Source organism: Notothenia rossii, assembly GCF_949606895.1.
Source record: "Notothenia rossii genome assembly, chromosome: 10".
Taxonomy (NCBI): Eukaryota; Metazoa; Chordata; class Actinopteri; order Perciformes; family Nototheniidae; genus Notothenia; species Notothenia rossii.
Window position 1 is genome coordinate 51,711,152 of NC_136908.1, and position 13,590 is coordinate 51,724,741.

General features: G+C 38.6%; 1 protein-coding gene across 4 annotated transcripts in view; it reads left to right on the plus strand.

Annotated features, from left to right (window-relative positions):
- LOC307021087 (transmembrane and coiled-coil domain protein 3-like) overlaps window positions 1-13,590 on the plus strand; it is a 43,113-nt gene that overhangs the window by 11,082 nt on the left and 18,441 nt on the right. The window contains exons 1-2 of one of the 4 annotated variants that reach the window (XM_079652882.1): window positions 7,202-7,475; window positions 7,724-7,836. The exons of 2 other annotated variants lie outside the window; for them this stretch is intronic. In XM_079652882.1, coding sequence (XP_079509008.1) covers window positions 7,400-7,475; window positions 7,724-7,836 — 189 coding nt within the window. In that variant the 5' untranslated portion in view covers window positions 7,202-7,399. Of the gene's footprint in view, window positions 1-7,201; window positions 7,476-7,723; window positions 7,837-13,590 lie in introns of those variants that run through there. One more of the 4 variants, XM_079652885.1, reaches the window with a different exon arrangement.

Genomic DNA, 13,590 nt, shown 5'->3' on the forward strand with positions numbered 1-13,590 from the left:
ATCTGACTGCAGTCATGTTCCAAATTTAGATTAGCAAATTATAAACACATTAGAGCTTCTATGCGACAGAAGTATCAGCCAGACATTAGGCAGAGTCATAGCCGTGAAATATTCAAGTTCTTAATGTAATTCTCTCTACATAATGTCTTTATTTCCCGGCGCTCCAACATCTTATATTATATAGACGTATTATATAATCAACACAAATGTATTCTCTTGTCTATGTTATGGATATAAATTAATGCAGGATTCATTTAACATAGCCTCCATTAGGTTCATAAAATGAGCTGATTTTACAGTCATTTCACAGTTAATTTATTTTAAAGCTATTAAAAGTTTGCCGCTGTCATAGTCGTGCTATCTGACAAAGCACAAAGGAAATGAGGAAGCAAAGGGACGTTTCTTTAAAAGCAAGAGAGACGTCTAACACGCAGTCTGCTTTCCCTTCCTGTCTGACACATAACCAGGCGGGATTAGGACAGCTGTTCATCAATTAGCTCTCCATTTCTTGTCCTACTTTCTTTTCCATCTGTCAGTTTCCTTTCTCACACATATTGGGTGACACAGGAACTGAAATTAGCATTGACGTCAGGTTTCCTGGAATTCATCTTCCAACACCGTTTTTATATAGCATTAAGCAGGCTATTCCAACAACCAAACCATAGTCTCGAAGTGTACCATAGAATGAACTGAGCCAACACAAAGACGACTACAAAAATGTTTAAAAAAGAGAATATCTTAAATTATGCAAGGATATTGCAAAGCATTTCATCATGAAGGTGTTTATACTGCAGTTGCACTAAAGCCAGTTATACTGTACGGGCAGAGAAGTAATAGTAAAATGAGTTGGAATACCAGTCACTGTACATGCTGTAAACAAAACACTGATTATACAGCCCTTTATCAGCTATTATCATGTTATAGCTCTGGTTAGTTCTCCACCACTTCCTGAGGGAACAGTGAGGACTTTAAGATGCTGAATGCTATGCTGAGCGGCCAGTTAATGTATCTGTATGCTGTTTTGTGCTGAGTTTACAGATACTTGCTGATGAGAGAGGTTAGAGTCAATTAAAAACAGTGAATTTGTGGGCTCTAAAAGCAAAACAATAAAGTTAACGCTTGTAAAATCATCCATAGAGATTTTAGTGGTGTGGTTGTAAAGGAGTCAGGTGACATACTGTATTTTAAAGAGCAACAAGAAAGTATTTTCTTGTGGCAATGGATTGGGGTGGATAGATGGGTCAAACAGTTTATGAAAATTCTTTGTTTTTTATATATCCCCCCAATCACCTCTCTATGCAGACTTTCGGACCGGAGTGTGTGTCCTTTGTGAAACAAAACTAAACATTGACTTATCTTGAGTGACTTACGGAAATCATGCCTTGTGACGCTACATGTACACTTAACTTAGTTCATGCATTTAACCATGGGCGTAATTTCCACTGGGGACAGGGGGGACATGTCGCCCCCCCTTTTCAAAATCCCATTTGTGTCCCCCCCCACTTTTTAAATGTGTTTATTAGAGAGAGAGAGAGAGAGAGAGTTACGGGGGTTGTTGTTAGCCACTGCTAAAAAAGAACACCCTCGATACACTGACAATCAGTAATTACAGGCCAATTTCAAATGTACCATTTTTAAGCAAAATAATTGAAAAGGTTGTCTACCTTCAACTTAACAGTTTTTTGACCTCCAATAACATTTTAGACACCTTCCAATCTGGTTTTAGGTCTCGTCATAGCACAGAGACGGTTTTATTAAAGATTTTAAATGACATTCATTGTAATACCGACCGTGGGAAATCCACAGTTTTAGTTCTATTTGACCTCAGTGCGGCGTTTGACACCGTAGATCACAACATTTGAATAGAAAGACTAGAGAAATGGGTGGGTTTGTCTGGCAATGTCCTAAAATGGTTTACATTCTATGTTGAAAACCGAGATGATTTTGTTTCAATTGGTAGCTGTACATCGGACAGAACCAAAATGACGTGGAGTTCCCCAGGGGTCGATCCTCGGGCCCCTTCTATTCAATCTGTACATGCTGCCACTTGCTCAAATAATTAGAAATAACAACATTTCTTATCATAATTACGCGGATGACACCCAAATCTACATATCACTTTCCATAGATGAATACGGTCCTACTGATTTATTGATCACATGTCTAAAACAAATACATGACTGGATGTGCCGTAATTTCTTACAGCTCAACACAAAAAAAAACGAAGTAATTGTTTTTGGAACCAAAGAAGAAAGAATTAAAGTCTCTGCACACCTGGAATCACTATTACTCTAACCGAAAAGTCAAGCAAGAAACTTAGGTATAATTTTTGACTCTGACCTCAATTTTAACAGCCACATCAGGGCAATCAACAGATCAGCCTACTACCATCTAAAAAAATAGCTTGCGTATTAAAGACCTTATGTCCAAGCAAGACCTTAAAAAACTTGTCCATGCATTTGTTTTTAGCAAGCTTGACTACTGCAACAGCATCTTCACAGGCCTCACAAAAACATCACTCCGTAAACTCCAACTAATTAGAAATGCTGCTGCCAGAGTCTTAACCCGGACAAAGAAAACAGATCACATCACTCCAGTGCTGAGATCGCTGCATTGGCTTCCAGTTAGTGAGATAATTGACTTTAAGATTTTAGTGTTCACATATAAAGCACTAAACGGGCTAGGACCCAAATATATCAAGGACTTCCTTCAGTGGTACGAACCCAGCAGACCCCTTAGGTCTTCAGGCACAGGCCAGCTCACTGTTCCATTTGTGAGATCAAAGCGTGGGAAAGCAGCCTTCTGCATCAATGCTCCTAATGCATGGAACAAACTCCCAGAACATCTGAGAATGGCTAGCACTTTAGAATCATTTAAAACAGGTCTAAAAACATTTCTTTTTAATATGGCTTTTCAAATTTAAATGTTCTAATTTTCGAACTGTTAAACATGGTTTTCTTTCTTTTAATTAATTATTTTGTGTGTTTTGTATTTCTTCTAAATGTATTGTGTTTTCTCTGTTTGATCCTGTAAAGCACTTTGAATTGCATCACTGTATGAATTGTGCTATACAAATAAATTGCCTTGCCTTGCCTTAGCATTTGGTGCTAGCTTGGAGCTAACGGAGATTAGTAGCTGTTTTAACAATAAAGAGAGGGAGAGCTCTTTCCTGTCGGACTTTGAGAGAGAGAGAGAGAGCGAGAGAGAGAGAGAGAGCGAGAGAGAGAGAGAGAGAGAGAGAGTTACAGGGGTTGTTGTTAGCATTTGGTGCTAGCTCGGAGCTAACGGAGATTAGGAGCTGTTTCAACAATAAGGAGAGGGAGAGTCCTCTCCTGTCGGACTGAGAGAAATAACGTCAGCTCAGGGAGGTACAGGACTCTGAGTGATTAGATTTTAAACTTTAGTCTAAGTTATCTCACTGGGTCTCAAACGGTTTGGTCATCTATGTAAACAAATATATCCATCTAATATTAGTTGTATATAAAATAAGTTAAGAAACCCTTCCAATGTGTACTATAGGTCAGTACAAACATAAAAAATACAGTTTGAAAGGGGAGTGATTAGTCAAATATGCATCAAATAAAAAGAAAGAATGCAGACTATAGATAAAGATAGCAGGGTTGCCAACTTTGGGTACCTGGCTGGAGTGAGATTTTGATATCATGGGTTTAATTACACATATGCACACTAAATTACTGCTATCGTGTCAGTAGCCGGACCTTAGCATATATATATATATATATATATATATATATATATATATATATATATATATATATACAATATTGGACACAGACTATAAAGGGCACAAAGTTTCATTCACTAATGAAAGTCAAATACATGTTTGTTTCCACTGTTTTATTGTGTGCATAGGCCTGTCGCGATAAGCAGTTCAGACCAAATTGTTTACTTTACATAACCAAGTATTTTTGTTGCCTTAACCTAACAGAGTTGTTTTCTGTGTAAAAGCCAGTTTATACAAAAAATGGCGTGCTTGTAACAAGTGGAAACTGATTCTAGAGGGGTACATAGAGCATCATAGTGTATGTGTAGTGTCACTGACCAAGCTGCTGTATCTGAGGAGTTGTGAGTGAAAACGTGTTGACATTTTTAGAGTCCCAAGGTCTGACCTGCTTAATCTTAAACATTCAGAAATCCCTACAGAATATCTGATGCTCCTAACCCACCAGAACATCCTGAACTGCCCCTAACTCAAACATTCCAGAACCCCTGCAGGATGTTCCGATATCCCCTCCCAACATTCCCATATCTCACGGGAACACTCCGATTCCCTCACCTAAAACATTCCCTCCATAATGTTCCAATCTCCCAAAAGAAATTCCAGGGCCTCACCAAAAGTCTCCTGACCTTGGTCCTCCCCCAAACAATCCTTAGCCCCCAGCTAAAAGCTCCTGGAAAGTATCAGCGTTCTGGAAGTCTCCGGTGTTGCTGAGGTCAGAGTGATGTCACAGCTGAGATGGAGACAGGAAAGTGAGGCAGGAAGTGTGTAAAGTACACAAACATTCCATGAGGAAAAGGAACAATAGAATCTTGTGATTAGCAGAGTATGTTTTATGGATGCACGTAAATGCCTAAATCCTTGACACACATGGATTTTACATCATTTGTAACTAGGGTTGGGCGATATATATTATCACGATATTTTTCAAGCAGTATCACGATAGACAATATATATCACGTTATTTTTTCATGTCGGTTATTATGGTTATTTTTCAAGTTACTTAACAGTACAACCACCTACAAGGTAACAGAAACTAAAACAAAAAGGAGTAACAGACCAAAATAGCATTTCAAGCTGGTTTTATTTCTGAAATGAATCCCTGAATGAACAATTCAACATTTTGATATGGCTTCAAGGCACAGTTTCTCAGTATAAAAAGTAACTTTCTGAGGTAGCACTAGCAGTGAACATCAATAAACATGAAAAGGAGGGTAAAACATAACTAAGTAAAACATAAAACATCAATGAGGAAAAGTCAGTGCCAAACAATTAAAATGTAAACTTTAGACTTGAAGTGCAATAAAAGACTTTAGCATAACTGAAGGGAAAAACTATATAAATACCTTATTGTTAAAATAAAATATAAGCCAACAGAATCAAACAAGACAATAAATAAAGTGCAATACTGTCTGAATCTTGACTAGACAGCTTTAGAAGCATGTCTTTCACAACAGTTTATTTATTTTATAGTTTTTTTTTTTCCAATTTTTTTTTAATCACGATAGATACGATATCTCTGAAAAAGCATATCATGGAGACCTAATATCGTCACGACAAGATACATCGTCATATCGCCCACCCCTATTTGTAACCATGAATTCGGAGATCAATACACTCAGGTATTCAATACATGCTGTTTTGCAACTCTGTTTTAGTCAGATAATTGGATGTTGACCTCCATTGCACTAATTAAAAGTGAAATATGGTGATATTTAGATAAAGAACTGCAACTGCATGTATAGCAGAGATTGTGTTTGTGGGTAGTGTCAATGTGTGTCCTCTTTCTTTTGTATCAAAGCAGGAGAGAGAGTGTTAAAATGCAATGTTTTGTTTGCTGATTAACAGCCGTGCAAGTATCATGCAGTGCTAAAATACCCATTAGAGATCTGCTCCTAATGGCATTACAACACATTAGGTTAAAGTTGTTTTACTGTGAGCCCAAAGCCAATGCACTTTCCGAATCAAATCAATGCAAAAGTGACAAGATAGAGACTTAATTAAATGTCACATTTAACCCTTTGTCTACCTCTCTTTACCACATGCATAGGCATGGATAGGATACACACCCAGGGGAAATGGACTGGAATTGTATCAGGTTATTAGGATTGATCACAGCAGAAGGATGAATTGTGGATCCATTCCGGAGCTATATGATCTTTCTAAATATATACACACACGCACCCGTTCAGTGAAATGATACGATTGAATTAACCTGGATCAGATTCAACTTTCAATATCAGAGTGTTGCCCTGCAGCCATCCTCAGTGCCGGTGCTGTTATCTGCCCTGCAGGCTGAATCACACGGCCTCGGACTGTCCAACCTGTCAGCACACACACTTGTCACAATGATTAAAAGATGGCTGACGCACTCCCTGTCCTCATGAAGTCGGCATCAGATCAATTTGTGCACAAGAGGGGAGAAAGTAATAAAGAATGACAGGTCAATGACACAGGGCTAATGCACCTGTCACTATGTCATGTTTTCTAATATGTCAGGAACAGGAGACAAATCCAGACAACACCAAAAATTGACATGCTTTTGTTTTCATGTATTTTGCTTTCATAACATGTCGTCTTTCAGACTTGTGGAAATAAACCCCTCCAAAATAGACATTTAGGAGTACATTTATATTTGCGTGAGCCAAAGCATCATGAATGTCTAAACATAAAAATTTCCCCAAAACTAGTAATACATAACATACTTATCTTAATGTATAATCAACCGAGAGACGTTTTATGGGGATATTTACCAGTTCAACATTTTCACATGTAGCATCTCCCCTTAAATTTGGTGCATAAATACTTAATGTGACTGTGACCCCAGACAGTAAACTATTAGCAGACTCATATCACATGACAGGGCAAAACTAATTGGTTTCTTTATCATTGGGGCCAGAGAACACCTGCCCTGACCGGCTGTGTCTTTAAATCATTCATGACTTTGTGAGTTATAATTAATTTATCGTTTAACTTGAGATCTGGCTGGTGTCATCTCAAATTAGTCAATCAGCTATCAGTCTATGTGACTAGTAATCTAATCAGTTAGTTTATATAATCATTACATTCATCATAATCATTACATTATATGTTAATTGTACACACTGAAAGAGCCCATTCTGCACAACACTTCTTCCAGCACAACAAAAAATGTGTCTTTGACTTGCACAAAGACTTTATGCATTTATTTATTATATAGTTATATTATGTGTAGTTATAGAAATGTAAAACAGTCGGCCATACTTAATTAAGTACTAATTTGACCTTATTTGATTCTTAAGTATATTCAAAATGGGCAACCATAAACAGATACATTACATTTTATTTTTCAGTCAATTTGGAGCTCTCCAAACTCTGGTTATGAATTAATTCATGTGGGTGTATTTGATATCTACCGCAGCCCCTCCCTCTGTATACCACGGTGGGCGGGGCTTAATCACACACGGTCTCTACTCCGTGCCGCTGGCTTTAGAAGGATTACCGCGGCGGGCTGGTGGGGGTACGAGTTACACCGTTGCCGCCGTCGGTCGGTTGTTCCAGCAGCGGTGGCAGCGAGTGGGAGCCGTGATGGCATGTGAAGCACCGACGACGTTAACGGACCACCGTAAACTCTGAACGTGAGGACAACGAAACCGGGAGACCCAGCTTGAGTCCCGAGATATGTCCGGAGCTTTCTGTGCTGTTGTCGAGAAAACTTTACCGGGAGTAGGAATACTCTTACACCAACGTCAACATGGTAAATATGCGTTTATACTATTAGCTAACGTTAGCCACCTAGCGTCTATAACATAAGTGAGAGGGTTCATTTATTGTTAAGGACAACTTATCCATACATTACGGCGTGTCATTTATAGACACGTCGATACAAAAAACAAAATTGTGTTAACTTTGTGTATAATGTCATGTTTAACAGACACACAAAGAGTTGACAAGTTATTATAATGTCTGTTATAAAAGCTAACCGTCGAGTTTCTGTCATCACAGAACAAGTTGGAAATCCTCCTATTTTCCAGGCAGTGTTGTGTGCACTCCTAACAGCTGACACACCGTCGACCAGTCCCGACACGTTTTATATTCCTCTGGAAGGAACCCAACAAGTAATTCAAACACATAATTCATTGCTGGTCTAATAATCCTCATATGGCAATATTTACACACCACTCATGAATCTGTTGGGGCCGTTCTGCATTTCTTGGCACAGATCCGATGCTCCATTCACTGCTTTCCCTTTAACATTTCCATTCTCATGAATGGTCCCTTTACCTTCTTATTCCAGAAATCTTAAGCTACACAAACAATACAGTAAGCCTGATATGGAAATGTGTTAGCCACTAATTCAAGCTCTTAAATTGTGTTATTGTACTGTATGTATTTATATTGAGGCAACAAATAAATGTACAAATTGTGTAATGGAGCTTGGTGGAATTGAACAGAGCTTTTTTGCATATCCTCTCCAGTCCAAGATATTGTATGTACCACCATAAGAAAATGACTTTGGTAATTAATTGGTACTTACAGTAGTTGCTGAATAGTTTTCTTTGTGAGTGAGGCAGCATTAAATACTGAATTTGTAATGGAGTTGGATGAAGGCGAACCAAGCATCTTGCTGAGACCAGAACAGGATATTTCATTGAGAATTGTAGCAAAGACAAGAGAAAAGCATAACAAATCCAGATTAATAATTTATATTACTATAACGGTTTTTCTTTGTGTATGAGGCATCATTAAATTGACAGGTTTTATTAACGAGTGTGTTGGGTATGGACCCTCTGCAGACCAGACCGTGTACTTGTGAAAACGTTTTAAGGCAATTTGACACTTTGCTCGCTCAGGCGACCTTTTATAGTGCTTAGACTTTTTTCTAATCATCCAGACATCACATAGAAACACATGTATCGCCAAGTGGTTGGTCTATCCAGCCTGTCTGAAAGTGTTGCATTCTTCTCAGGTGATTCTAATATTTCCCTGTTATTATATCTAATTATATAAATAAAGGGGCAAGGGGTTGCTGTTCCTGTTATAGAGCTGTAGTTTGTGCCTTCCTGCTATGTGTTACATGGATGCAACACATGCTGCTGACTTGCTCCTGTCACTATATTCCTCCTAAATGTTGAATAACATGACATGTTATGACAGAGAAACAGATTCTCCTCTGACCCAGTTACAGTGGCTCCGGCTCAATACAAAGAGCTGCTTCTTTGTGAAGCCCTGTACAGAACATACTTCTAGGCTAAGAGTTATATGACAGCTTCCAAAGAGGGGGAGGTTTAAATGTAGGGTGCACTTTCTTTTGTGTTGCACTGCAATTCACAAGTCTTGTGACCATCAATTTATACATCCAATGAAATTGCGTTACAGTCACGATTTTCTTCTACAATTTGACCATATTTGATTACAACTGTTTGAGTGCAACTCTCATTGCCAAATCATTTTATAAATGTGTATTTTGCCCGCCGACACCCACATATTGACTAGGGACTGAAATGTATATGATTATATTGGTGTCGTTGGTGGCATTATTAGTTACTCTTAACAATCAATATCGATTCCATCTATAATGATGTGTGGAAAAAAGAGTGTATACAGGTTGTTCATGTTTCCATACTTTTATTTCTCTGGACAAAACGTACAGCATCACACAGGTTAATGGATTAAATAAGATAACATTTCTAAAGGATTGTGAATGTGAAAGCATTTTTTTTTCATATAGGTTTTATTAGTCAAGAAAAAAAATTGTGATTTTACCCTTCAGAACTCGCACGTAGAGGTAAAAAAACGAAACATTACTGCACTTCCAGGGCATTCTGTGTTGACTAATACTTCATTATATTCCCAGTTTCTCCCAACTTGCCCTATTGTCGTTTCTATAAATGCTACCACTTGTTTTCCATTCCCACAGTTGAATGTCTCTGTGGTTCATAGCCCTGCTGTCTTGTGCACCCAGGTGCGCTCTAACACAGAGGCATTTCTCAACAGGAGAGCTTTATGAGCGGTTCAGGGAGAGGAGGAGGCAGTTTATCCCATCCTCAGTTGTTAACCTTTATCCGACTACACTCGGGGGGATCCTTTTAGCGGAGCAGGAGCTATATTGGTGCAGGATCGAGAACCTTGCCCATGGGCACCTTAGTGGTCGTTGTTGTGGAAGGATAAAGCATTAGTCATTTTCCTCCAGCACTTTTTCCAGACAGAAGTTGGAAAGTCTAGTCTCTGTGAAGTGTGTGTGTGGGGGGGGGGGGGGAGTTCAATCTGCAGACAGAAGTTCAGTTTCCACTGTAACATCTCCTTCTTTCTCTTAACGGGTTATTATATTTTTTCAACCAGCGATTCTCAGCTGGTTTCCAATTGGGATATCATTTCTTTTAATAACGAGTATTTTCATTCTCATTCAATCTGCTGGTTACTTTCTTAATTTATATTTCTTCTAAGAGTGTAATTGTTAGTTTTAGTTATGTAAGCCCAAGTTAAGGTATTCAAATTACTTGTATTCATACAACTCTTGTCAATTGTACAAGTGGTTCACAAATGTTTAATTTGATTGTTGCAAATATGGATTTGGGAGTCAGAGCCTAATTGAGCAGTATTGCAAAAAATATTAATGTATAAATAAAATGTTTACTTTTTTGTAATTATTATTTTAAACCTATAAGTGTGTAATTTAAGAAAAAAATCTCATCCTATATTATGGCTAGTAGTGTTGTTTAGGCTGAGTATAGGCTACTTTTAAACCTTAATTTTGGCCCTTTTCGAAATTGTATTTCACAGCCTCGTCGCTGTAGCATCACACATAATGCCCACTGAAACATTTGGCATTTCCTCGTCATCTCCTCGGTTCAGAGGGTTCCCAACCTGGCATGTGTGTGTGTTCACTGTCAAACGGACTTGCCAAGCTTGAATCTGCTCCGATGAAAAGGGAAGGGGATTTATCAGGGAGGAAATAGATTTCTTTACGCAGTGGAAGGACGGTAGTTGACTTGATTTATTTAAAGATCAATATGGATGATGCTAAAAGGTCTCGTATGTGTTTACATAATTGGAGGTGTGTAATTAACCACCGAGAAGCCTCATCTCTTGCTATCATTAGATCACTTTCAAAGAGGAAGATCTCCCCTCGTGTGTGTGTGTGTGTGTGTGTGTGTGTGTGTGTGTGTGTGTGTGTGTGTGTGTGTGTGTGTGTGTGTGTGTGTGTGTGTGTGTGTGTGTGTGTGTGTGTGTGTGTGTGTGTGTGTGTGTGTGTGTGTGTGTGTGTGTGTGTGTGTGTGTGTGTGTGTGTGTGTGTGTGTGTGTGTGTGTGTGTGTGTGTGTGTGTGTGTGTGTCAATATCCCCTCTGGGCAGCAGAGTGTTTTTCTGAGACTCTTCACTCTTGTACCTCTTCTTTAGATTAATGTCAATAAGAGGAGGCTATTTTTGCCCAAGGTCTCATTCCACTTTCTTGGCAAAGAGATAACAGTTCCTTAAAAAGAGCATCTGTCTGCCATTAGTCATGTTTTTTAGCTTCGGTAAGGCCCCCAGGGGGAAACATCATCTTCAGGCCTCAGTGTTGGATAATTAGACAGTCGGGAAAAGCAAATAGTCTGAATGGGCATGATACATTTCCCCTGTTATCTACCTTTAGGCTAGTGTGTTGTTATGAGATGAGGATTGGTGGATCGATGGTTATAGCCCTGCCTTCCTTTTTGTTTCACCTCATTAGCATAATATAAAAGTTTGGGCTCATTATACGAATCGAGAAAATGTTTTTTTTATTATTATTATTTTTAATCATATTGATTTCCTGGCTGGGTGTTAATTGTTTCCCAGCACAACATTCATTTACACTCAACAAGTCAGAGCTTGTTGTTTTGCTCTCTTCCTGTAACATACAGGAAACCAGTTTTTGCTGTATGCCTATCCCAGTACACACACACACACACATACACACACACACACACACACACACACACACACACACACACACACACACACACACACACACACACACACACACACACACACACACACACACACACACACACACACACACACGTCCCCAATAGTCCCCAATCAGCGCCACAAATCACACTGATGAGCTGAGCCGTGGCCTTTGTTTGGCCATTGAGAGTGAACAGAATGGGAGGAGTGAATGTCGATGAATGGGAGCTGATTTGTTGTTATTCTCCTTTGACTCGCTTCATTGGACATCACGGCGAGGTGTGAGCTCGGCTCTACTCAATGGCGTCTGTTGTCAAGGGCAACTGGTGGAATCTGTGTCGTTTCCCAGAATAAATTATGCTTTTAAAGGGATCGTTTGGAATATTTGAAGCAGGGTTGTATGAACGTCTTATTCATAGTCTGTGTATTAATTGAAGCAAAAATCTGCAACTGAAGCCATTAACTTTGCTCTCTTCAAAGATATCAAACTGACACAAACTGTCATTTTACTTCACAGGACACAGGAGTTACTGGTCTACTACCGCCTTTAACGGTGTGTTAGTTTGTGTTATTCTGGGACTTTGGTGTTGATTCAATTAAAGTCACACAATAACACAATAATATCAATAGAGGCAGATGTAGTAGACCAACAACAACAACAACCATGTTTTGGGAAGTAAAATGACTGTTTTGGTCAACAGAGTCTGGTGGCTTTGAGGAGAGAAAGATATATCTCATCGGTAAATACAAATATACATATTGATTGTTTTGAGTGGGACTATTTCATCAGGTGCCAGTATATCTTGTCTGTGCTGGTTCTTCTGTCTGCTTCTTTAACCTGGGAGCATGCGTACTGCCATCTTGACCCAACAAAATTTAGCAAAATGATGAGAGCAGGACAGGGTATAATCTCTGGAATGTAAATTATTAGATGATTTTCATCTACGTACACAGGTTTCTCTCTTTCTCTTGATGCTTTTGGATTAGGGATTAAATGGGATAAACTGACAGAGAATCCACACACACCAGCAGCGAGTAACAGGGTGAGGATTAACCAACACACACATACTCTGCCCATCAAAGAGATCCTGTGTTTGGCTATCACACACACACAGCTGTTTTTCCCCCTAGTCATATCATATTACGCTGAATCACTGCCAGTTATTAGAGTCACTTTAGACACATTAAGCTTGTGGAAAAATGTGGTTCAGCCCCTTTTTGGCATTTAATTCTCAACTCAACAGTAGTTATACCCTGCAATAGGGACAAACGTATAGAAAATGCAAATGGCGGGTCGGAAACATTTGGTTGGCCTCTGGCACATGCCTTCATAGGAGCTATTATTACATTGGAATATTTTCATTCTTGGTAAATTGTTTCATTAGTTAAGTCAAAAATACATCATTTACACTTCCAACTTCTTAAACAGTAGGATTTTCTTTTTTATATCACTAGACATTTTTAGTTTTTGTTTAAACCAAGCAAGCAATTATAAAGCAATGCATATTTTCTTAGGCTCGTTCGTTACTATCTGACCTTTTTAGGATTGACCTATTAATAATACAAAAATAGTAAGTTGCAGCCCTTGTAAATAACATACTTCAATAAATGTACTGTATGAACATTTGGGCTGCAACTATACAGTTTGTCATTATGAATTGGGCTAAAGGATGAATCATTATTTTGTCTTAAGAGTGGCAGAACAGAGAGTACAAATATTCATCACAGTATCCAAAATACTAAAATGGACGTCTGTTTTGTCACACATACAGTCCTAACCCCTTCAAATTGTATTTAATATCATAAAAGAACGAGAACCGACATGTATTACTCTTTGTAGGACTTTTGGGGGAATTGTGAATCCTCAAAACAGTTAATATTTTGTCTGTAATCGATGTGTTTTAGCACTTATGTAAATAAAATCTGCACCATGAATAGATAT